At 44.5% G+C, this 26,957-nt stretch overlaps 1 protein-coding gene across 1 annotated transcript; it reads right to left on the reverse strand.

Moving 5' to 3' along the window:
- Positions 1 to 292: 292 nt before the first annotated feature.
- LOC116862576 (egl nine homolog 3) lies at positions 293 to 26,957 on the reverse strand. Its single transcript, XM_032849935.1, has 5 exons — positions 26,298 to 26,957; positions 6,311 to 6,430; positions 4,581 to 4,717; positions 2,521 to 2,594; positions 293 to 1,368 (listed from the first exon to the last, which is right to left on the reverse strand). The coding sequence occupies exons 1-5, from the start codon at positions 26,652 to 26,654 to the stop codon at positions 1,337 to 1,339; spliced, it is 720 nt and encodes a 239-aa protein (XP_032705826.1). The 5' UTR covers positions 26,655 to 26,957; the 3' UTR covers positions 293 to 1,336.

The raw sequence follows: 26,957 nt of genomic DNA on the forward strand, positions 1-26,957 counted from the left end.
AATATACTTCTGGCTCTTTCATGTTCATGGGATTTGTATGCAAGAAATTAATGGGAGTTAAAAACGTGAGAATGGAATTGAAAACTAGGAAGACTAACTTTCATAAGATAGGTGCACAATTCAGGATTCTTGAGACAGTGGGACCTATGCTCACTGCAGTAGTAGGACCTTCCCCATTTCTGGTAAATTCCATAGTTCTGGACATACTGCCAACCACAGTGGATCTGAGAGTCAATTCTGTTAAAGAAAGGCTACTAGGGACAGAAAATAGTCTTCTGGGATTTTTTTTTTCTTTTTTCATTTTCCTTTTTAAAACACAACACCCCATTTTTTCTTATTTTCTCATTCTGTTAAACAAGAAGGGTGAGCTCATTAAAAGGGAAAACTGAAATGCGGGAGCGCCTACATTTCCAACCCTTCTGCCATTCTCAGACAATCCAAGATGCACACAGGTTTACAGTGTATTAGCAGACCCACATCTTTTGATACCAGCTCCCAGAGGCTGTTGCCTCTGAACTACCTACCAAGTGGGTTCTTTTCCCCTTTGCTTGAAATTCAAATTCCATTTCAACAAAGTAACCCAAACAATTAAGGTCTAGTTTTTGCCTTTGGGGAATTAGGTTCTCAACTAACAAATGAAAATAAAAAATACATGGTAGATCACCTTTGACCAGAAAACTCTGTTTTCAGCAAAATGGGGCACAGGCAGCAAATCCAGGTTACAGGACCAGGAAAAAGAGAGTGTCCACCCACAGGATACTTCTAAATTGATGACAATGACAGCAGCCCTTTCTAGAGGTAATAATGTCATTAGGTTGTGATAATTCTCCAGAAACCCCCCAAAAAAGCCCGGGATTAAGAATATCTGGAAACTGTTCAGATGACACAAATTTCTGTTTCCTGCTGTTAAGGCTTCATGAATGCCTCTCGGCATCTGTCGCCATTTTGTTTTTCTTTGCAAACCTTCTCCTTTCAAACCAGGAAGTGTACATAAAGTGCAAGTAAGAGTCATTCCCTTGCCCATGCTTCCAGGATCTTGTGTTGGTAGCCAGTATTATGAAATCTATCAGTTCAACCGCTGGCCAGCTAGGTCGTCTGCAGGTATTTCTGGAGTTAGCAAATGAGTTCATCTGACAAAGAGAGTGTCTGAAGGTGGATGCAGTCTTGGCAAGAAAACACAAAGTACCATACATAAGACAGGGATGTGAATGACGCAAGCAGTAGGGGGGCTTCTTGTCACCGAGTCACGGAAGAGGCCTTCTTTGGATCTCAACTCTTCAAGAGACCTCAGGAACCATTACCAAAATGAATGAGGCCAGCGGATTTCAGAGCACAGTCAGTCCTCAGTGAGGGCAGATTCAGTTTTCCCTGAGTTGGGGACAGAAGAGAAAATGAAGAGGGTAAGGAGCCAGATCTGATGAGTTTAAGGCCACAAATGGCATCAAAAAAGCCTCCAGTGAACACCTCCCATTTTATAATCCAAAGCTGAGCATGATGCCCACCCCCATAGGACTTAGCACAATGTGTTTTCTTTGGTACCAAATGGGTAACAGGCAATGCTGCACATATCTTTATTTCAATCTCAGATTAACTTCTCTTGATTAATATGCCAATGACCACTGTAAGTCTTCGAGAGAAGGACACAGCATGTAACATTTCCCACGTTTAGGGGGCCAGAAGTTTTCCCTTCACAAACCAACATGGCGAGATCACTAGTGGGATGTTTCAGTACGACATATTTTGGGAAATGCTGCCTTACAGCTAGAGGCAGGACAGGAATGGTGTTAACACCGGAAAGGACATATTCAGTTTGTATTACGTGAGTGTTTGTAGACACAGTCAACAGTCCCACACCAATATAATACATTAACCATTCTAGCTGGGCTCCATTGTATCCCCTATGCAATGTGCCAAAATCATGAGCCAAACTGAATGTTATGTTTGATGGGTGAACATTAATGAGAGAAAGTTAACTATTTACTGTCACGCAATCAGTGGACATTCATAGGGGAGGTCCTTTGCATTTTTTTCTGATTTTTCCAGCACAGCTAAGGCCAGGGTTTCGGGATTTAGCCCACCAAGATGTCATTACATATGAAGCTAAGCCCCAGTCAAGACCAAACAGAATACAGCTAACCCTTGAACAATATGGGTATGAACTGTATGGGTCCACTTCTACACATATATTTTTCGATAAATACAGCGTAGTAGTGTATTTTCTCTTCCTAATGATTTTCTTAACAGCATTCTTTTCACTAGCTTATTTTATTATAATACAGCATATAACACATAGAACATACAAAATATGTGCTGATTGAACTGTTCATATTTAAGGTTTCCTGTCAACAGGAAGTGTTGGAGTCCAAAGGTATATGAAGATTATCGGAAAGAGGGTCAGCACCCCTAATCCCAACGCTCATTGTTCAAGGGTCAAGTATTTATTAGAATACATAGACAAATGTTAAATAAAAGTCACAGACTGACCCCATTAAAAGTCACAGAAAAATTTCAAACACCTACTCGTTAAATTCCTGAATTTCTTTTTGGCTTCTGCCCTTTCTTCAGCATCAAAGTACCAAACAGTCATAGCATATCTGTGAAAGATAAGCAAATATAAGAAAAGAAGTTTAGAAATACTACCAAAAAAATAAAAAATACTTATAAATATCACATCAGAGTCATTCATAAAGCGAACATTTAAAGTTCTCCCTATTATTAGAAGTTCATCCCAATTTTAATTTAAAATAAACTTCTCTGGTTTCAATTCTATTTTAATGTAAAAAAACACGTAAGGAATTCCAAGTATGAAGCAAGCATTATCCTGAGCAATGGGAATTCAAATGATCTTTGTGAATAAATCTGCCTCTTTCTCAAGGAGCTCAGGCTCTCATAGGGGAGACAAACAATTCAACGAATAATGTAACAGGTCAAGATGATCTACACAGAAAGGACAAGAAGGGAGCCTTTTTTTTTTTTTTAAGATTATTTATTTATTTGACAGAGAGAGACACAGCAAGAGAGAGAGCACACAAGCAAGCAGTGGGAGAGGGAAAAGCAGGCTTCCTGCCGTGCAGGAAGCCCGATGTAGGGCTCCATCCCAGGACCCTGGGTCCATGATCTGAACCCGAGCCAAAGGCAGGCGCTTAACAACTGAGCTACCCAAGCACCCCAAAGGGAGTCATTCTGCTCAAGACTTGAGAGACCCAAGCTGTTGGGGGTGGGGGGGGAACACAGAGAAGAGGAGGTGACAGATGCGTAAAGCTTTGAAGAGCAACTTATTTAAACAACAGGACACTTAAAACTCTTTTGACCTGCTTTCTTTGGTTTTGGATACTGAGGCAAGGATGCAACAGAATAATGATGCCCTCAAGCTTTCTATTGTGTTTCCACTAATTTGCTTTATCCCATCTATGGGATAGACTGTAATAGGAATCATTTCATGCATGAGTTTTCAGAAAGTTTCATTTTCTAATTATTATTAGCTACTGGAATTCCTATAGCCCTTGTTTTTTTTTTTTTTTTTCAAGGGCTCATCAACATCTGCTAATGTTTCTCCTGTGACTTGGATGATCAAGAGATTGGGGAATACCGAGGGAATGCTGGCACAAATGACAGGGCCCAATTATCATACCCTATTAAACAAGCCACAACCAGGCTCTGGGAGGGGAGAATCAGCTACCTGCTCACCTAGGGCGCATTCCAATTTGACATTTAATATGCAACTCTGTGTGGGGCTCAGATCTGGGATTCCTGGGGGGGGGGGCACCTATAAATCTTAAATGCGATTCTAATTTAGTTAGGCTTGTTAAGGTTCAGTCATTATTTTACCATAGTTGTCTCCTCCTGCCCCCAACTGCAATTCCCAGTTCGGGCTGCATCCCCACAGCACACTGCCACTGCCTGGTTTACAGCTCGGGCCATAAAACAAAGATAATGAAAGGTATATTCTGAAAGTAAGATGACATCAACAGTTTCTAGACTAATACTAAACAAGTTTGTCATGTTCCCCTGAAAATCTTCTCATGCTTCAACTAAAGAAGGGGCTTTTAAATATCCCATTACTGGGACATGATGGGTACAGTGGGCCCAAACCAACTTGAAGGGAAGGAAAGGGTAAAAAGAGAAAGAAGTCAGAACAAATTCCTCTCTCTTTTCTCAAGATTCTCTCTCTATTTGCAATAGGCAACTTATAAATTCATCCAGAGTTAACCATCAGAATTCCTGGTATGTGATGACCAAAACTCTCTAGGACTACTTCAAAGTTAGGCGGGTTTAAGGGAGGAGTGGCAAAGGAGAAAGGGAAAAGCACTGTGGGAAATCGGGAATACACCATGCTCACCTAATGGAAAATAATCTGTTATTAGTTCCAGCTGACATTACAGAAAACAATATGTTAATAGTTCCAGCTGACCTAAGGAATCTAGTTTCCCCTTCAACTGTGATAGCCTCCAAACAGGTTAGCTATCAGCCTTGGAGAGCGGTTGGTCCTTCGTATGCATGGGACATGAGTTTAGGGACTTCTCTGGGAACTGGGTTTTGTACAGAAGTTTCTCAGGAGGCATCATGGCTCTGGCTATTACCTGGTCGCGTAAGAAGGCTGGACTTCATGCGGGTTCCGGCGGTCCGACCAGAAGAACAAGAGTCTGTCAAAAATGGGCTCCACATCCGCTATGAATGACTTCCCTTCCGGAAATATCCGCAAGACCCCCCCGTGTAGCTGAGGGCCACAAAGAAGATGGATTATTTCCTAGCCTCACACATAATTAACTACCAACAGTATTTCAGCCTCATCTGGAGACAATGCCATCTTCCAACCTCCAGTCCGGATGTGCATTACTCCCAAAATTCTCAACAGCCTTACACCTTATACTTCATTTTATTTCCAACTTAGCTAGTCATCTCTCCTTATCGACCTCACATGGAATGAAGCCTTCCTACCCCCAGTCATGAAACCCCTGGACACAAAATGGAGTGCTATTAGGTCCAATCACACAAAACTATCAACATCTGAATGTTTTTGACCTACAAAAACCCACCGGAAATTTCATAGGGTTCCATCTAATATTAAGAATGTCCTAGGACAGTCATCACACATAACATCCCCTTCAATTAGAATTTACAGCTTTCTTTTGAACTGCTCCAGCTCCTATGTTATCTCAGCAGCTGGAAGGTCCATGTTCTTTTTTCTGAACTCCGACTACCTTATCTACACTTTTTAGGACATGCATCACTCTCTTCCTTGGATTTCTTCTTAAAAATACGTACACCTGAACCGCCTGCTGGGATGACCATATCAAGATAGAATCCAGGCCCCACACATCAATATTTCTGCATAGCACAAGGCCTGGCATTAACAGGCACTCATGTATTTGTTGCATGATTTCATACTTCATGATTTTTTATCACTGACATGGTAACTTTACTCTCTTGCCTATAACACTACCTTTTAAAAGATTTTAAAAGACAACTAAGGGATGTATTCCTGTCATGTTACCAAAGAGGGGACGAGACATCTGACTCACTGGTTTCCCAGGTTTTGTTTCCCTGACCCCAGATAAAATATCCTTGTGCTTCAGGATGACCAGTATCTGCCCCAATGAACAGGAAATGGAGATGCAGAAGGTTCAAAAGCCAAATGAGCTTGAAAAGTTCTCTGACTTCTCAGACTCCTAAATCATCCTTAAGTTTCGGAAAGCATACAAATTCCAGACAAATGTCCGTAAGCATGGAACCAGACTTCATATCTCTATATATCTATATGTTCAAAAATATAAAAATAAGCCAGAATGCCTCTGACATTCACAAACCATGGTGAGCCATGGCAAGCGGCCACCAATGAGACGGGTCACCCAGGCTGTGTGGGAACCCTCACTTGGGGCCGGTTTTATATCCTACAGTTAGTTCTATTTTTATGGACTCTGTCAATGTTGCTGCTGGAAGGAAAAAGTATGTATCCTATTGTGCACTGAAAGTCCTATCAGCTCTGGTTTAGGCAGAAAAAAAAAAAAAATTGACTCCCCATTCCTGAAATAGTGAATTACCTTCTTCCTATCAATCACCCTTCCCATAACCTTGTAATGACCCTCTCCTACTGCCCCCCCCCTCCCAATTAACGTCATATCCATTATTTTCATCTGGTCAATTTAAGTACTAACACCACAGTAGGAGACAAAATGGAAATGGTTAAAAAAAAAGGAAATGGTGAAGTAGAAAAGAGTCATCCGTGGGAATCATGAACTCCTCTAAGTCACCTGAATTCTTTCCCTAGAGTTCTCTAGCCCCGCGCTCTACTCCCTTTATTCCACTGTACCTTGGCGTCCCAATTCTTGTTCAGATAGTAGATGCAGGTGATACAGCGGCCATCGCCGTTGGGGTTGTCCACATGGCGAACATAACCCGTCCCATTTCCTGGATAGCAAGCCACCATTGCCTGTGGAGACATCCCAAGAAAGCCGGTTAACAAAGCTGAGACACCTTCTCCCACTGGGGAACAGCAGAGTAATGCAGTCTCTTTGGGCGCTATGTGACATTACAGGCAGCCGTGGGCTCCTTAACTGCATGGACAGTACATAAATCGAGATCCTTCGTCATGTAAGATTAACAGCCAAGTCATACCTTATGGCTCAGCCCACGTGGAAAGCGGTTCAGCAATATTCCCCCAGTCCTAGAATATTTTAGACAGTAACCCAGCTATAGCATCATGAGGATGCCCTTCTTTTCTCTAATCCTCCTCTTTGAAAAAGCAGGTTCTGGGCTCCCATCCTAGACCCACAAAATCAGATGCAGTAGATAATGGAGTTTAGGGATTATGCCTTATAAGAAGTGCTCCTGAATCACCAAATCTCACCAAATCACCCGCTGTCTTAGAATAATGGCTAAAGATCCTTGCATTGACAAAGAAACAGGAACCAATCACAACAAAGGAAAAGATCAGGCTTGCTCAATAAAATGATTAGGACAGAAAGAAGAGGGAAGGGTCAGTCGAAAGGAAGGAAGCTGTGCCACAATTTGTTACCACAGGCAGCGTAATCAGGTCCAATTCATAGATGAAGCCACAGAAACATCGGAGTATGTTTCTCAATGCTTGTCTTCTTGCCTACTGATAACTATCACATCAGGCAAGAACCCGAAGTTCTTCTCTTCCTTTGCCCAGGCACTACCTGTATCAGCCAGGCAGAGGAATAAAGTAGAAAGCCATACCAACAAATCCTACTAAAAATTACTATTAGAGAATTACTATTATGCAGGTACCAAACCTCTAATTGTTCCATGGGAAGATTACAGCAAGGAGTAGAAACAATGGGCAAAGTGCAAAAGCTATTTCTCTTCACAGGATACTGCCTTTATTCCTAAAATATTTTCATAGGGATGAGACATATGCAGGGAAGATACTGGAACTGGCAACATAAGATGAGGACAGGGATATTTTTCCTATTTTATTGGCTGATGCCTTCTTAGTGCCTAACACAGTGCCTGCCACATGGAAGGTGTCTGTTTAAAATGTGATTAAGTAAATAAATTAGCAAATGGCTCTGTCCTCTACAGAGTAAGTTTACATTCTACCTAGATCAACAGAGGTTTCTGTCATCTTATTTTAAGGATTTATTTATTTTAGAGAGAGAGCACAAGTAGGGGGAAGGAGCAGAGGAAGAAAAGAGAGAGAATCTCAAGCAGGCTCCCTGCTGAGCATGGAGCCCAACATGGGGCTCGATCCCATGACCCTGAGATCAAGACCTGAACCAAAATCAAGAGTCAGATGCTTAACCAACTGAGGCACCCAGGTGCCCCAAGATTTCTGTTATTTTTTAATTTTTTCTAAGATTTTATTTATTTAGTTGAGACACAGAGAGCATGAAAGAGAGCATGAGCAGTGAGAAAGGGAGAAGCAGATGCCCCTGCTGAGCAGAAAGCCCAAAACAGGGCTCGATCCCACGCCCTGAGATCATGACCTGAGCGAAAAGCAGACACGTAACTGACTGAGCCACCCAGCTGCCCCAAGATTTCCGTCATTTTAAAAGCCTATCCTCAAAATACACGTACTGATCAGTTGGTATTGTCCCTCATAAAGGGCAGGGCTGTTTTACCGGTAAAATGATCAGTCAGGTAGAGGTCCAAATTAATGCACGAGCGGCTCAATGAATCAGCTTCCATGCTGTGGCTGCCAAGTCACCGTGAGCCGTAGCATGATAACATGAACAAAGAGTGTCGCTTTAAAGGCATCACACATGCTGCATACTAGAAGAGTAAGGCTCAACAGTGACTTGGCTTTACAATGATCTTAACACTGAAATCACCCTATCCCTCAGGCGCCTATCGATCCCCGTATCCTGCCTTTGACCATCTACAATGTTGATGCAATGTCATATCTTGGAGCTGACGTGAGGCTGTTGGCCTGAACCTCATCCAGAAAGTGGAATTCTGAGGCCACTGCAATCAAGATTTAACAAATGATGGTACCATCAAGCAAAGAATGGCTTGGAGAGAGCTGATCGGTAACAGGCAGAAATGATGGGCCTGGCTGGGAAGAAGAGATAAATGAAGTCACCTATAATGACTAGGGAATTACTCATCCCTGGAAGCAGCTATTAGGATTATAAGAGCCACCACTGAGCCAATAATGAAAGTCACTTAAGCCACAAACAATTATAGGCGAGATTCCCTACCATCTCAGCCTCTCCCCACTGTGAAGTCCTGAAAAGAAGCAGCATTCCGTCAATGCTATATAATCTTATATTCTTAAACAGCCCTACTCTATGGAAAAGGTCAGTGGTCTGGATGCCTGCCATCTGGTTCACTCAGCAACTAATTATGTGATCCCGGGCTTAGTTTCTTTTCTAGAAGGAGGGGCACAGGCTGGAGGGCCTCTGAAGGTCTGAGACTCCAGCTAAGCAGCAACTCTAGAAGGAGCATCAGGGTTCTTCAGGGTGTTATGAAACACCTCTCTACCTCAGAATGCAGTCTCCAGTAAATACTGAGAAAAGAGATAAAAACTCACAAAAGTACCTCCTTTACAAATACTTGCATCTGTAAAACACAGACACACACACAGAAAAAGAGCTAGACCCTCCCAGGGACTTATTAGGACAAAACCCCTAAGTGTCAGCAGAGAATCTAATTGCTTAGGGAAGGGGAGCAGAGGGAATTTTTCTGGCCAGAGCAAATCTTCGCCCTCTCCCCTGCTTTCTGAAACCATAGCATCAAGTCTGAAACAATGGAAGGAAATTATTGGGGGCCTCAGTGGGCCTGTCCAAACGACACAGGCCAGTTTTATCAGTGTTTTCTGGACATGAGCCACAGGTGATAGGTCTTGGCTTGGTCATGCTCCCAGCTATAAGTTGGTCTCTGATACAGTCTAGAACCAGGAGGTAAGGATGTCCTGAGAAGCAAGGCTCCGTTCAACAACTGGGCATGCAATTCTGGGCCAACTTGTGCACGGGACAGAAACAAACCCCGGAAACAGATCGGTTCAACTGCAGGGCGATCTAAGCCTCATCGAGGCTGGGAAGGGATTTATAACGTATAAAGGCAGAGAACGCTTTGGAATAGTAAAAACGGGGCCAGAGCACTTGAATTATCGCGGGACCAACATGCCAAGCAGTAACACTGGCACTGACCAGGACAACGACTCATTAATGGCAGACTTTTTATTTGCCAAAACTTGCTGACTAGATTGATACCTGAAATTTACAGAACTTTAGTGAAATGTTAGCGTGGCCCACAGTAGTTCATACAATACAGCCGTAGATCTGCATTCTTGGATGTGCAAATGAATCCCGTGTCCCCTTATGCATTCATCATTTCTTCCTCCGACCCCGCTGTGCCCCACAACAACCCACCACCACCACCCCTGGAAGCCTTTCCAGAGCTCTGTAGCAGAAGGAAATGAGCGGAGGGGTGAAACCCTCCCAGGCTGGCTCTAGACCAGAGACAGGTGTTCTAGACATCTGGGTGGCCACATTCAGGCAGGGACACACATTGTCTACTCAGCAGTGACGATCATTTTAGACCCATAGGTGGAAAGGTGATATGTTTGCCTCATCCAGCCTCCGATTAGACTAACCACTTCCTTAGGAATGACCTAGATTTTTAGAGAAACATACTTCACATCGCTCATGACTTTGGAGTCAGACTCACTAGTATGACTTGGTCTTAAACAAGTTATAAAGTGGCCTTTTACATAAAATTGAATTTAGTACATCAAAATATTAATCAACTCATTTTATTCATAAAATTTGCAATCAATGTGAATCCACTGTAAAAAAGGTGTCAAGAATAGCATAACTTCAAAGCTGCCTGGCTGAGTGACCTTCAAGCCCGTATTTTGGTCCACTGCCAAATGCGAGACCCCTCTCATTGCTAGACAGAAATACCAGTCAGTCTTTGTAAGGATTTGCTTTCAATTATGAATGCTCTTGAGCAAACGCATACATGGAATAAAATGCAACCAAAGTACAGGATAACCTGTACTTAACCTCTTTCTACCTCAGTTTTCTCATCTGTAAAATGGGCTTATGAGGACTGAAGGAGTTAAGCCCTGTAAAATGCTGAGCTCAAGGCCTGGCATACACTAAACGCTGCTTCTTTCACTATATATTTAGCTATTCCCCTCAGCCAGGGCTTCTGAATGTCTCCCCTTCAAGGATCAGATTCTACTTAAGTACTCTGCAGCTTCCAATCCAGGACTGGCCGACTCAAATAGCTTTGGTGCTTCCAAGTAACAGAAATGACTGAAGCTAATCAGGAATATAATGTGTGACCTCCAGAATGTGTGCTCTGCTGCCTACAACCAGGAAATCTGCAGGTCTTTGCAACGAAGGCCCAGTGTTCCAAATCCGCAGATTTTTAGGAGACATATGGGCAACCAAAGCAGATCTGCATATAAACTCTCTTGAATGGTTTTTATCCCAATTTTTTAATCATGGTCACAAAAAATTACATCAGGCTGTACTCTGAGGTTGCCGTCTGTGGTCTCCTAAGAAGTCAAGCTACTCTGGGACAGCTCCTGAGCTCCAGGGGGGCACTCCCCCATCTCTCCTCGCCCAGCTCAGATGTACCCCATCCAAATGCAAGGCCTCATCCTTCAACGCCATCCACATCCCATGGGCCTCCTCTGGTCCTTCCCCCATGTGGGCTCTGGACAGGGTCCTTCCTCTCTCCACCCTGAGACAGTTAACCATAAAGAGAACTCGGGTGTGTAAAGACTTGAGAAGAGATATAGGGGATCAAGTAGCTTTGTTAGCTTGCAAAAATAGCCAAGCAGCTCACCATAGTAGAAAAGGTAAGAGTTCAAACTTTCTGGCTAGAAATGGGTCCAATTTATAGATGGGTGACAACCGCCAAGGCGATAAACCTGCCAATTTTCCTAGTCAGCTCTGGGTCCAAGGAGCTGAAGGCTATATACTCCCAGGGTCATTTTTCTGTGTGCTTGGAGTTCAGCACATATTTAAACACACACATTTCATGGGGACAGTGAACAGGGCAGTCCTGGGGCTGTATACTTTACATCCTGTATTCAGAGGCCCCCACTGAGGAAGGGGTCCCCTTTGGTAATTCGGAACGGGGTAGGGGGAGTGTTAGTCCCTGCAACAAAGACATTAGCTCTAAAATTGAAGTTCTCCTATTTAAAAAGAAAAGCAAAAATTAGTAGAAGTATTCAAACTGCTATATGCAGGTAAACCGTAAGAAAAGCTAGAGAGAAACTGGAAGAGGCATGATCTTTCCAAGTTTTGTTCTTAAAAAAAAAAAAAAAAAGAAAGAAAGAAAAGAAAAACAAAACAAAACAAAAAACGAAAGATAAATTAAGCCAAAATGTCATTTTCCATGGTTTTCCACTTGGCTCTGACAAGGACTGAGAGAAGAAAACTACAAAAAATCCTTTGCAAGGGCAAGGAACTTAAATCCAGAGGACAAGAAAGCTAATGCTGGGATCACTGCATTAGCCTTTCCCCATCTTCTTTGTTCAGGGGTATGTAATCTTCAAGGACCCGCTCATGGGACCCACTGTTGTCACTTAAATTCCTACTGTACAATATTCATAAGGCATCTTTGCAAGATAAAGGCAACCATGTGCGGAGTTTCCAGAAAAGTCACTCTGCAAAGTTCACACTTCTGACAGTTCTAGCCTTCATCTGAAATTGAACAACAACCAAAAAAGCAAACTCTCAAGGTGATGACGAACCGCTCATGAACATAAAAAGTACTTGAGAAACCTTTTATACTCACTCTAACTTCATCCAGACTGGCATGAAGAAATTAGTTGTAGATAATGTAGGCATTTTTGAGAACAAAGCAGGAAACTCTGCAAACTGTCACGAATTATCTTGGCATCTTGCTTGTTGTCTATCTGGTTGGTTAAGATCAAACCTAGCTGTTTCCTTCCGCCTAGTGCTTCTAGTTAAAGACTTATGTAAAAAAATGAGGAAAAAATAGGAAATGTGCTTTTGGTGGGCAATAACATGAGCTTTGGCCAACTACGTACCATATTCTCCTTCCCAAAGTCTCAGTATCTGACCAGACAATTCAGAGGAGTCAGAACACCAGACCACTACAACTGTAAGTAAGTAATCCTTTCAACAAACCTCAAGTTGTTCATTCAAATGTTTTCTGCTATTCTATTTCTATAATGAGAACCACTTCTGCCTTCCTCATTTGTTCTAAATCTACACTTAAAAATACCTCTTCCTGGAGTGCCTGGATGGCTCAGTGGGTTATGCATCTGGCTCTTGATCTCAGCTCATCTTGATCTCAGGGTCCTGAGCTCAAGCCCTAAGTTGACTTTAAAAAAAAAAAAAAAAAAAAAGGAAAGGAAAGAAAAAAGAAAAGCCTCTTCCTGAACCCAGAGCACTGGGACACAAAACCTCACCTTCAATTTACAGCAATAATCATCATGCACCCCATGCATGGATTTTGTTGAAATGCAAGAGCACTGGTAATTCTGAAAATGAAAAGTAATAAGGCCAAACCCACTCTCAGCTGCTCTGATGATGTGGGTCTATCCACCGCTTTCAGGTCAGGTGAGAGCATCGTTCATGTGAAGGCAAGGAATTTACCATCTTCCCTTGAAAACCTGTCCCCAGGTAGACTTTTCCATCCGTGCCCTTGTTCAACTCTACTAAGAATTTGGTCCTAGCTCTGGAATCATCCAAACCACCACCAACTACCCAGACTCTAGAACCTTCGATTTAGTTCTCCTAGCTCAATGACGGCAGCTTTACCAGATGCCAAAGCTCTTTGAAATTCTTCATTAAAGAGTTAGGTTCCCACCCTCACCTCAGAAATGCACGTGCGCGCGCGCACACGCACACACACACACGCATACACACACACACCCGCCTGCATAAAATCACAGGGGATTCACAGGCCTGTAAAGACTGCACTGTATCAAGATTCTATTCCAGGGAATCCTGCACTTCGTGCATGAACTTGAGTGAATCACCCTCCCTGGAGAGGCCGTGGAAACTCTGTAAGGCCAAGAATTTCAGAAACTATTGTCATTCCTTTCTGAATTGTGGTTAATTCCTCTCCTTGGAGAGGATTCAGCCAGAGCTCTGCAATTAAACACAGTAAACAGGCTGGGGAACATCGACATATCAATACAGGCCGTTTGGGTTTGGAAAGGCAGCCCTTCCCCCCCGGAGGCCTGGCTCCCGGCCAGCAGGGTGAGGGCTGAGTGACAGGGCTACGTGCGCTGCGTGAGGGTGGCAGCTAGCCCACGCCCGAGCACACCGCAGGGCAGACTGCGGAGGGAACCGGCAGAGGACAGCCCTCCCCCGGCGCTCCCCGAGTCACCAGAGACATGTTTTGAATAAGGGCTTCCTTGCACTTATGAAATCAGCAAAAGTCAGCCAGACTCAGGGTGAAGGACATTAAGAGAGGCGTTTAACCATATCCTTTCCAATGCCTTTCTCCACACTTTAACAGCTGCCATTTCCCGAGGACCTGTGTAGCCAGGTGGCCCTCTGGGGTGGCACTTTCCACGTACCATCCTGTTTCATTTCCTGATTATGGGGACGGTGAGCAGCAGCCTTGGCCAGGAGTCTCCCCTGCCCCCAAGTTCTCAGTAGAAGTCATTAACCACCACACCCCCCTCTCCAAGTTATCTTCTTTGTATAGAAAAACAAATTCATGACTAATCCTTAAGGCAATATGGGGGTAGGGTCTCACAATATTTGACTTCTTTTGATGTTAGAAATAGGCTTATCAGAAGAACAAAATTTTACCTGCAGCTCTCAGAAAGGCTCTGAAAATAAGAGAAAACAAGAATGTTTGTGGTTGCAGGACTCTCAGAAACTAGGTGTGTCTGTCCTTAAGTTCTCTTCAGCCATGAATCCTCAAACATGTTAAGGAAATCATAACTCAAATATAATTGGGAAGACAAGATTTTATAAATGGGTAATAAAAAAAAAAGTTACCAGTCAAAACACATTATGAAAAATGCCTTGAAACAATCTTCTTAAGCTAAGAGAAACCAGCCAAAACACTACCTGCAATTCTCTAGGGACACTGCAGCTATGCTGGAGTAAATAAAGTCAGATTATTTTCTAGGAAGCCAGATCTTATATTTACATGTGCCCTTCAACACCTGGCAAAATGTATCAGCTCAATTAAAGAAATGACACACAGCAAATCAGCTGGAATCAGAACTTATGACATTGAGGAGACACACTGATTTACTGAACATTCTGTATAGTGCTTACTACGTGCCTGACACTGTTCCGTGTGCTTCATGAATATTCCCTCACTCAATATTCATAAATAACCTCATGAGGCAGGAGCCCTCTTCAGGTCCATTTTACAGATGGGGAAACTGAGGCACCGTGAGTTTCAGTCCCTTGCCTTTTCGAACCCAGTCACTCTGGCTGCGGAGTGTGAAGCCTCCATCACCAAGCCATGCCTCATCAGTACCGCTTACCCAATGCCCAACACTAGCCAAGTCACCCGTTTGGGGGGAACAGAGATCTTCAGTTCTACTTGAAGCATTTAAATCCGTCTCACCCTTGCCTAGCACCCATTCCATAATCGTAGAAAACTGTAAAGGGAAAAAAAAAGACAAAATATGAAAAAGAAGGGCGGTCGTATTGAGTCTGTGAACGAAGGCTTCAAGGCGGGAGAGCGGTTAACAGAAGCACAGGGTAAAGGAGACTGATTCACTCCTGGTGGAAAGCACCAGCTGTCCAGAGGGTCTTTGCTTCAGATACTCCCACTGAAGGGCAAACTCATGCCCACTCTAAACCCCACGCCCCCAGGGGCTGCTCCCAGGCCCGGGGTTCCATGGGAGGAGGTCGGCGTCTCGGGAGCTTTTCTTGTTAGCTCAGGTCAACACCCGCCAAGGTTTTCACACTTGTTTCAAAGTCGGAAGATAAATGACCAAGGGAGAAAAAATCTTCAAGGAAATACAAAAGTGTTTTGTCAAAAGAGAGGCACCTGGTAAACACAAAGGAATGCCAGAGATGAGATTAAGCTGTCCTTACTCACGCGCCGAGCTTGCTCAGGAGACAACTCCGGCAGTACGGTGTCAACCGGAAATCACTGTACACAGAACTTTCTAAAAAGCACGTTAACTAGAATACGCTGGCTACAGGCCCACTGAAGCCCAGAGGAGGGGTGAGACCCACAGGGGTAACTTAGAGGAGAAGAAAGTAAAAGGCTCCTCTGAGAGCGAAGTATAAACTATTTGGGGGCGCAGCAAGGAGACTAGAAATAAAGGGGTGGCTGGCTCTGAATCTGGAGGACAGGGATCATTCATTTATGTGTCCCCGTGTTCTTCTAAGACCTATACAAAGCCCCAGTTTATAGCGGGGGAGAAACCCAAAGTAACGCATGGAACGTTGTAGAACTAAGCATGGTCCTTCCACCACTAAACACCACTTCTAAAATATCAGGAAGCATTTGTTAACTGAAAACAGGTGCTCTTATTTCCAGGGCAACCGCTTCAACTCCAAGATAAAGCAAGTAGGTTGATTCTCAGATGACTCTCCTGACTTACCAGATGCAGACTCAAACCTTTAACTGGGGATTCAAAGGCCTCCACGCAGAAGGAAGAAAAGGACAAGCAACTGCTCCTGCCAGCCCTTCTCCAGGTCCTATCATCGATTCCCACCAAGCTGGATTTGGCGGTCAGCTTTTCAGCCCACCCCAGTCTGCCTTCTCAGGTCTCCCATGGGGCAGCCATCCCTAACCCTGGAGGGCCAGAGACCATTCTAGGCTTCTGTGTGGGATTCACAGGGAGCACAGGCAGTTAGCATCTAAGCCAGGTGGTTTATGCGTGTGGTCTGCACTCATCCAAAATCACGAGGGGCCTGTCCCCCTTCCTCGTGGAGCCTTCAGCTCCCACTTCTTGCGACACTGTTGGGCAGGTGGAGGGCGACCACACCCCGCAGTCCTTAACCAAGATTCTCACCGCCTCAACCCCCCTCCCCCACCATTTCACAGAAGGAGGAGGCCATCAGTTCCAAGCTGCGCTCCAATTCTGGCTCTAGAAAACTTGTTTACTGATACAAACAACAGAAAAAAAATCCTAACATGTTCACAGGTGGTGGGTTTTTCTCAGAAATCTCCCAGATGAGCCTCACGTGCTTGTATGTTTTTGTCTTAGCAATAAAAACACTCAGATCTGAGCAAACGACTGAACTCTAATTTTCTCACGAATAGGGAAAGTGTAGGAAGATACAGCCCCACCCCCGTTCAGCATCCTCTGATTCATTTTACTGTTTCTCCAACTTGAGCAAGTGTGAGAATCACCTGGCGGGCTCACAAGCTTCTGACTGATGAGGTCTGGGGAGAGGCCCAAGAACTTGCATTTTCGGCAAGTTTCTAGATGAGGCTGATGCAGCTGACCCAACCACCGCACTTTGCAAACCATGGCGATTCTGTGGCCAAACCAAGAGTTTTTGAGCAACGCCTCCTCCTAGACGGTGGAGAGTCACCAACCACCCGTGCTTGTTAATCTGGGGAGGGTGGTGGGTACCTGGAGGAGGTGGGTAACAGCAGGAAGGGAGAGGAATTCCTCAGGCAGTTTCTGGCCCAGGCTTGGCATTGTTGATTCCTAAAGCTGGCAGGAAACATTCCAATTTTAACTCGGTGGCATGGCTGAGGATTACTGTCATGTCAGCGCTGGAGTGTGACCGCTGGTAGGAGTCGCTTCTGGAATCAAATAAGAAGTGCTAAGAGCACCCATCTGCCCTCTCAGATGGAAATTCAGTCTCAATTTTCATTTAATTCCCTATAATCCTTGAGGCAGAGAAATAGTATCATAGCCATGGTGTAGATGAGGAAAGCAAGGCTCAGAAAACAGGCTTGCCCAGAGTCAAGGCGAGATGAATGAAAATGTAAAATGCCCATCCTAGGGTCTAGTGGTAGGTACCAACTAAATAGAACTTTATATAAAAATAAAAATCCATCTCATTCATTAATAAGTGGAGATGGAGGTCCTGAGACAGAACTTGCCAGAAGCCAGGGCTCTAAGCTCACGGTCTGGGGTTTTCTTGCTTCCCGGCGCCAGACCCGTCCAAATGTGTGAGCTGCCAAGATCTGGGCGTGACCCCAGTACTTGCTGGGGCCAAGAATAAAATTTCACAACTGAGGGAAAAAAAACCTCATAAAGCCGAAGTCTTGTCTTTGAGATGCTCCTTCATAGCATGTTAATATAATAAAATATTTAAAGACTTTGACATCAAATTAGGGGCCACACTGCAAAATCTTTTTTTCACCTAACAAAATATTTATAGCTTTTCTGACACCCTGACATCCTTTGAAATCAAAGTTCCTTTTGAAGATAATGAAATTAAGTCAAGCACCTATGAATTTTAAGAGACTATTCCGAGGCACTAGAAATTTCTATCAAGCTTAACAGTCTGCCGGAGTTTGTAAGTAAATGGAGGGTAGGGTAACTAAGTAAGTAAATACAGGTATGTCTGTATGTAGCAGGGAGGCGTGGACTGAGCTACCCACAGAGTTCTGGAAAGCAGAAGGGACAGCTTCATGGAGAAGTCACTAAGATGGATTCTGAATAGTAGAAGACGACAGGGATGCTCAGTGTGCCTGGCAAATCAGCTTCTAGCATTTCAGGGAGTGGGAGGGAAAAGTCGGTCATCAGGAGATTAAGCACAGTAGGGTCAGATGGGGTCAAACGGAGTCAGACATGGAGGGCCTTAAATGACACGGTAAGAAGTTTGCAGCACATATGGTAGACACTGGGGTGAGAGTGTGGTTTAGTCTGCTGAAAGCATGGAGATGACATGATTAGTGTTGGGTTTTGGACTACTTACATTCTGGCAAAACCACATTAAAATCACATTAAAATGGATCATAGGAGTGATCGTTCGCAAGAAACAAAGGCAGGTGATTTATGGTTAAAATAAGGCTCTTTAAAATAATTCCCTCCTCAGGGATTCCTACTACGAAAGCAAAACAAAATTTAGTCAAGAGGTTTGAGAAAAAAAGACAAAACCTGAGGTTCCACAGTGAACCTAAAACAAAACAAAAACAAAAATCCAAAACAGGCCAAGTCTGAACCAATAATATTGCATGTTCCTGCCTGAGTGTTTGATATTTTGCTTGTTTTTAAAAGATTTTATTTATTTGACAGAGAGAGAGACACAGCAAGAGAGGGAACACAAGCAGGACGACTGGAAGAGGGAGAAGCAGGCTTCCAGCCGAGCAGGGAGCCCCTGTGGGGCTCGATCCCATGACCCCGGGATCATGACCTGAGCTGAAGGCAGCCGCTTAATGACCAAGCCACCCAGGTGCCCCAATATTTTGTGTTTTAAAAAGGTCCTGTATAGGCGGCGCCTGGCTGGGTCAGTCACTAGAGCATGGGACTCCTGATTTTGGGGTTGTGAGTTTGAGCCCCACGTTGGGTACAGAGATTCCTTAGAAGATAAAATCTTAAAAGAAATTATTAAATAATTAAAATTAAAAATGAAAAGGTTTTGTTCTTCCACCCACTCCAGTAATTCAAATTAACCTGCAAAACAGTATGAATCCAAAAGGAGCCATCCAGAAAAACCCAAAAGCGCACACACACCCACAAAGACTCCCTGTCAGTTCTGTGTAGAGCACCGAGCTCTCTCTCAGGTTTAACTAGAAAGACGGGGAGACATAGGAGGGGGCGTGGAATGAGGGGCACAGGCAGAATCTTTGTTCTATGTGCTGTGTTGTGTCGGGAGAACACAGAGCAAAGCTCCCAGAGAAATTCAGACTGTTTAAAATCATAGGTCCTTACCACTTCCAAGTAATGCTCAAAAGAATATTATCCCGAACACTTCAAAACAACTTCACATTCCCCCAACAGAACCAAAAATAGATGTCACTGACACCTGGAATTGAGTTTGTCATTTTGTTTCCTTCCCAGTGAAAAAATAATCAAGACTACCATCATATTCTCTGAGCCTTTGTAGCTCGGAACTTTTTAAATATGGTAATAGCATTTTGGCCTCATTTTGGAAGGAAAAATAACATTTAGTATGAAAGAGGCACACTTATTCCAGAACTTGAGAAACACTAATCACTCTATCTCCTGAAGGATGAAAACCTGGCGTGGCCTGATAAGGAGGGACTCCTGTGGCACAGAACATGAGGGCTGCCCAGCAAGGAAGTACGGACCGAATCCAGTCCCGGATCTGAAAGCCTGCATTATACGACGGAACACCCACAGGTCTGTAAGGCTGGGATCAAGTTGGGGGAGGGGGTGAAAAATACAACCCTCAGTCCCTCCCGACTCACCAAACCCAGAATAGGAATGTAACCCACAGATCATGATCGAAAGAAGATACGAAATTCAGGTAAGTGCCACCCTGGTTTAAGATTGAGATAATCAAGGGAAACAGGGTATAAATTCTATGTACAATGAACCAAGCTAACTAATCTCGCTTGGCAAACAGACACAGGGCTCTGAATGTGAGCCAAATCATCGGCTCTTGGCCACCTGCCAAAACCGAATTCCTTAGTCTGGCATCATAAAATGATTTGTCTGTCGCATTTACAATTCCAGTGCCTCTGGATTCCACTACCCGCTGGGCACCCCTGGCAGGGGCCCAGCAGAATACATCTGAACTATCATTACTGTCAGAACGTCAGCATTTGACAAACACTAGAGGAAAATGACACCCATTTCTTAGAGGAATATTACTTAACAACTATGAAGTGATACTACAAAGGAACGGTCAAATCTGTTGCTGTAATAATGAAAAAGGAACGAAGAACCTTCTCTCTGGAAGGTTACCTGCAAAGCCTAGAAGGCTAGCCAGCAAGCTGCTTCCTGGGTGCTCAATAGACTTGGGTCGAAATGTCACTTAATGTACCCAAGGCCACAAGAGTGTGTCAGAGGCAGAGGTCTTGCCAAACGGAGCAAACGTTGGTCACAGGCGAGGCCCTCCATGTTTCATCCTGAAGGGCATGGCACTGGGGTGCCTGGAGATACTTCGCAGACACCCTCCGCTCCTGCTGGGTTAAACCACCCCACCTTAGAATGTCGGCAGAGAAATCCTCTATACATGGTGTGTCTTCGGAATGGTGTTGTAACATGCGAGGCTGCTTGTTATTTACAAATTTGAAATTTTTCCAGCCAGAGTCAGGATACAGGAAAGAATTTACAAATTTTGCCCGAGCTGAACAAGGTCAGAAAGGGAAATAATTCATGATACCCAAGGTCGAGCGCACATAATTCCACCTAAGGGTGTCTATCAATTTTAAGTCTTCACTGTATTTCAAATTCCCAAGTTGCATGCTGAGGTGGCTGAATTAACCTAAGGACCCCGTCTCCTAGTCTACCTGACTCACGAGGCCAGCCCCTCTCTGAAACACCTTTCCTTGCTCCAGCCCAAGGCACACCCTAATCCCTTCCCCATGGCTTGCGAAAGAGCTCATCGCTCCAAATATAAAAACACCTTACCTGCTGACTGACTGGTGGACTGGATAGGTGTGATGTCTCATACCTCTCTAGCTCTAAAGACCTCTTATTAAAGGTCTGTGTGTTTTTGGTCACTTAAATTTTAAGTACATTTTGGTCACTTCTCATTTTAAGTAAACAGAGAAACTGCTGAGAGCCCAAAGAAGAAAAACAAACATGATGAATCAGTGAACGAGGGGACTGTTTAACCAGAAAAAGAAAAAGCAAAATTGGTGACAACGATCTCACTCTACTCCGTTTTCAGTATACTTCTTTTTAGGTAGGGTTTTTTTGTTTTTTGTTTTACATTTTATTTATTTATTTGACAGAGAGAGACGCAGCAAGAGAGGGAGCACAAGCTGAGAGAGAGGGAGAAGCAGGCTTCCCTCCCAGCAGAGAGCCTGATGCGGGCCTCAATCCCAGAACCCTGGAATCATGACCTGAGCTGAATGCAGATGCTTAACGACTGAGCCACCCAGGTGCCCCTCTTTTTAGGTAGTTTTATAATCACTTTCCACATCTCTTTGCATATCTATGTACAGGTCCACCACAGTGCAAGGCATTTAATGTTTTGTGAGTAAATAAATTAAGCTGATACCCACTGATTTGCAACTTCAATGCAAGCAGGTAAGTTGTGGTGGAATGGCCAGAGGCCCAAAATTGAGCAAAAGAAATTACAAGGTAAACGCATGCACACTCACACACACACCCCAAGTCTTTTCCTTGCTTCTAAGTGTCATTCAACAAAATTCACCAAGAATATTATGAAAACCCACCCAATGGGGAAACTTGCTTTCCCGTCACTGAGGTTGTATCCTACAAATTATTTCCTTGAATTAATATCCTTCCTCCAGGAGCTCAATTATTTTGAAATAAAAACCTTTTCTAGACATTCTTCACATCCCTACTAGAAGATATTCCAGTGCTTCAAACTCAGTGACTCTCCCCCTAAAATATCTTATTCACAGACAGACTTTTAAAGTCTTAATTACAGAGACACTGTGCATGGTGTCTAGTCCTCAAACACCATGCTAAGAACTGGACCTTTCTTCGGCCCTGGCAACTGTGGTTTCATATGATTATACATTCCCACTACCACCCCAACCCAGACTGACAGGTCCCCAGGACCAAGGTGAAACCCTCAGACTTTCCTCCAGAGAATGAAAACAAGGATTCTAGAATGTTCATCAAGTTTCTGTTGATTTCAGACTGACTGAGGCTGAGGCGGCCATTGTGAGGCAGCCATCTTGAGCCAGATGCATGGAGAAGGAGCCAAAGCTAGATGGTAAGTAGATTGGGGCAGAATTCAAGAGCACACTCAAGAGAAGCAAAGATGAGGGCCATAAACCTTCAGAGAAAACAACTAACACACCAGCTGTCCTTTGGACTTTCAGGTTCCTAGTTCATGGCCCCAGTCTTCTGTGAACCCTGATCTCATTTCCTGCACTTGGGTCCTGAGACATATCCTAATCTTTGACGTGTATTATGCCATTTTTGCAACCATAAGAAGCGCCCCTGAGGCAAAGATATTCCCCATATCACCGGAGAACGGTGGGCCACAACTGTCAGTGCTCAGCTGGAGAGGAACAGGTCTACTACCTTGCAACACATTTTCTTTTATTCACAACTTATCGCTGAGTCATCTTTTGTCTGTGCTGCTTCAGGAGGGCTGATCTATCTGTTCACAATACAACTCCCGTGACCCCACTGTCCAGAACTACACCAGGCAGGGGATCCTACCAACCAACCTTGTTAGCGAGCACTTTCCCTGCAAATAACAGAAGGAAAACATTAGCCCCGCGTTCCACTTTCTTCTTCAATGCTTAGGTTTTTGTCTATTCGCTGTTTTAAGCTTGAGAATTAATTGAGTGGAACTATGGGATCCTACGATTCCACAGTACATGGGAATGGAAGCTCTATGAGGCAGGGATGATGCCTGTTTACCTTGGTGTCCTCGGGCCCTGCAGAGCACCCCACACAGAGCAAACGCCACTGAACAAATCAAAGGACGAAAAGGAGAACAGTCAAGAACATAAACCCTGGAGTCAGATCTGGGTTAGAATTCTAAATCCTCCACTTACAGTCACATTCACCGGGGTACAGAACTCCACTAAGAATTTTACGTACGTTATCTTATTTAATACTCCCTCCCCCAAAAAGCTTTAAGGTATTATTACCCCTTGTTTTACACTTTATGAAAAGTAAACAACTTACCTGAGGCCACAAAGTTCCCGAGCCCACGCCTAAGTCCCTAACACCTATAGGATAAACTGCAGCTTACCATTCAATTTGCGACCTTGGGGAAATGATTTAATCACTCAGTTTGCTGAAGACTGTGATTCTGAAGGCTAAATCAGATAGACAGTGTTTATAAAGTGCTTAGCACCGTGCCAGACAGGGCACACAGCTCAATAAAAAGTAGTTATTATTCTTAAAGTGACTAAATAGTGAGCCTACAGTGAGAGGCTTCAAGCAGGAGAACATTTGGTTCCATAAATTGCACGTTCTCTGGAAAACAGCCATTTCCAAGATCTAGGCAGCCAAAGCAAAGGGAGCAAATTATGACCACTATTTATCTTGGATGGGGTCTGAATTCTCCAAAAGGGAGTAATAGATCAAGAAATCTCTTGATAGCCTGGAAGCAATGACCATGCTTGAAGTTAGGGGGCGCCATGCCGCTGTGCATTTTAGGAAACTCCTTCCCCAGAGGGTCTCCAGCACCCTTGGATTTTTCTCCAACAAAGTGGAGGAAGATAAAGTCTGACTGGTAACACCTTTTTTGGCAGTAAGGAGGAAGCCTTTAACATTTCTTTCCAGTCTCTTCCACAATTTCAACTTTAGGCCCAACATATACATATTTCTATTTTATTCCCAATGCCTTTGTTTTTGCTTTTGCTTCATTGAGATAAAGGGCATTCTTGCATTATTCATTGACCTTTAAAAGTCCAAGGGAAAAAAAGTATTTAATTAGGATGAGTGGGTTAATAGATAAAACTCCAAGAAATATCCAAAAAAAAAAAAAAAAAACCAAAACTGTTGCAATTGCTGAAAATGGGTCATCGGAGCAAAATTCACTACGCTGACCTCTGTACCTCATATACATGTTTGAAATTTTCCATAATAAGACCTTAGAAATAACTTCTGAAGATAAATGTATACATCCTACCTTTCAAAAATTTAGTTTCTACTCAAAACCTGCTTGGAGGATGCAGCTGGAAACTGGGTTTACATCACTACTCTGGGAAGCATCATGGAGTAAGGCACTCAGATGAGGAAGAGAAGAAAGTTAAATTAATGTGAAACTACTGTAAATCATGCTTTAATAAGACCCAAGGCCACAAAGCTAAGGACAATGGTATAACAAGCCAATCAAGCCTTTTTATTTTTGACTCTAATAATCCAGTTGGCCACGGAATAGCCCAGCCTAGAGGTGATTTTTCTAAAAGACCGGAATGAAGAGCTTTGTGCAAAAACAACCAAAGAAAAGCTGGAGATCTAGCTAGGGACAAAACATGTATTTCTCTTTTCACTTCAGTCACCTTCTGAAAGAGTTAACTGAGAAGTTATTTGTTCTCCGCAGAAGAGAATCTATAACTGAAGAATCTTATCTAGAGATCTTTCTTTTCCCTTACCCAGGCGTACACAGTGTTTCTCATTCAATTTGTCAGTCAAATTCTAGCCTACAACCCCAGCACGGACGGTCCTTTAAGTCACAGGTAAATACAAACATCTAACTTTCCCAAATCTGTTCCTGACATCTTTCAACCAGCTAATTCTGCCCTCCCTCCGAGCAAATTACGTTCCCAGAATGCTGGGGGTAAAATCTTAGCACCTGAGTTGAAATGAAACTTGAATAACTGATAAGGCAGCCATCTGCTCTTCCAGACTGGAGCAACACCCACTTCTGCAACACTGAGGCCGGCCCTTTCCCCCCTCCCCATTCCCGCCCCAGGGAGGCAAGGTCACTCTGTGCAAAACCAAAACCAACCGAGACAAATGGCTTTCTAATCACCCAAAGATAAAGGAGCAAAGAAACACTTCAACGTCAACCTTCCAGAGTCCAGGTAACCGAATTTTCCCCAAATCAAAATAAAATTTAGAAAGCAGCGTTTTCTCCCAAGATTTACTTTGTGTCTGATTAGTAAGTGCTCTCAGACATTCTATTCGTGTCCTCCCGCTTGAAAGGCATACAGCAATGTGTTTTCTCAACAACTGGGTTCCCCCACTCCAACCTCTTCCTGTCCACACATTTCCAGTCTTCACCACTTGCCCTTTATTTAAACTGTCCTGGGTCTATGAGAGAGATGAGACAATAAGGATGTGTTTTATCAAAGAGTCAGTCTTGAACTGAGAAATACTACATGTATTGTTGAAGAATGGTGCTCCTTTCTTCTTGTGCTAGCACACATTTGCCTCACTAGTGTTAACGTAAAAGTTTTCCACAGCTCCACGTGCCCCCTGACCAGTCCACAATAAAAGGGCAAATCACTCAGAACTGCCACTGAAAAATGGCAGAATTACCATCTGTAGAAAAGACTGAGTAGCTGGACTATCCGACAGTAAGGTACACGGACCAACATCAGGGTACCCCACGGCCCGTAGTTCTGCCCATCTACCTGTAAATGTTTCCAAGATAAATTACCACCCAGGCAGTCACTTCTGGCCCTGTGAACAAAAATATGGATTTCTTTCCCAAGGTGTACTCCCCATCACTTAACAAGCTATTTTGAGTGGATCTGAGAGTTAGGAAAGGGAAGGTGGTGGTGGTGTAGGGCTCAGCACCAGGAGAGAATGAATGTTCTAATCAAGCAGTTGATCTAGGAGCGTCCTGGGCACAACAAGCCAAGGGCACCTCTCAAAAGGGAAGAGCAGCTTTACTCTTTCACGGGACAAACTTTCTTCCCACCTGCCAAACTCCACACACCAACTGCCACACTAAAAAAATCACAACCGTCTCCAGAAGCCTTGAAGCACGCTCTTTATTCAAAATGCCTTCTGAACACCATGAAGTACAACAGTAGGTGACTTTAAAGTGGCCATTTAGCAGCATGAATTGGTACGTGTCTCAGATCATACGCAATGTTTCCAATAACCTGTCCCTCGTCTGGATCTTTGAGAACATTAACGTGTTACAACCAGACCAAAAAAACCAGAGCTTGTCCGGTTCGCACCACCCACCGGACCCATTATTTCAGTTAACAGAAGGTCACCGTAACGACACACCTGAGTCCCTTAGTCTGGATTTTCGCTCGAAGGAGGGGTGGGGGAGGGGTAGGCAGACCGACTGCTCGCTTCTCAGGTGAAAAACTAAAGTTCACTCGCAGCCCCGAGAAGCCAACAGACCGCGGGCTCCGCAAGTCCCCAGTCCCCGCGGGCTACAGCGGCGGCGGGGAACCCGCCCGCGTCCTACCTTGGATCTTTCCTTGACGTAGTATTTGCCCAGCCGACTCCCGCAGTACAGGACCAGCCTGTCGATGAGGGACAGGAGGAAGCTGATGGCCTCGCAGCCCTCCTCGTTTCCCCCGATCCACGTGATCTGGTCGCCCCGCAGGTGCCGCTTGGAGACGCCGGCGCGCGGCCCAGCCAACTGGCCGTCCCGCAGGGCCCCGTTGCAGTGCAGCTGCTTGACGCGTTCCAGGACGCAGTCGCCCACCACCTCGCCAAGGAAGTTGTCCAGGTAGCAGAAGCCGACCTCGTGCAGACAGGGCACGATGTACTCTAGGGCGATTTTCTCCAGATCCAGCCTCATGATGTGTCCCAGGGGCATCTCGCCCTCAGAGCCGAGCTCGGGGATCCCCAGCGTGCACGGAGACCCGGGGCGACCGACGCGCGCGCGCAGCCGAGGCGCGGGGAGCGTGGCCCAGGGTTCAGCTACCTGAGGTGGCCACTGTCCCCGAGCCGCCGCCGCCGCGCGGGGTAGAGGGGAAAGTTGCTCTAAACTCTGGAGGAGGGATCCCTCGAGAGGCCAGTGGGAGTTGCGCAGGGCTCCACGACCCGGCGCCGGACTGGCCTAGCGAGGAGTTGGAGGGCCCCTTTTGGAGATGCGGAGCCACTACTGGTGCCGCGGCGG

Source organism: Lontra canadensis, unplaced genomic scaffold (genome assembly GCF_010015895.1).
Source record: "Lontra canadensis isolate GAN:19392208 unplaced genomic scaffold, GSC_riverotter_1.0 scaffold266, whole genome shotgun sequence".
NCBI classification, from domain to species: domain Eukaryota; kingdom Metazoa; phylum Chordata; class Mammalia; order Carnivora; family Mustelidae; genus Lontra; species Lontra canadensis.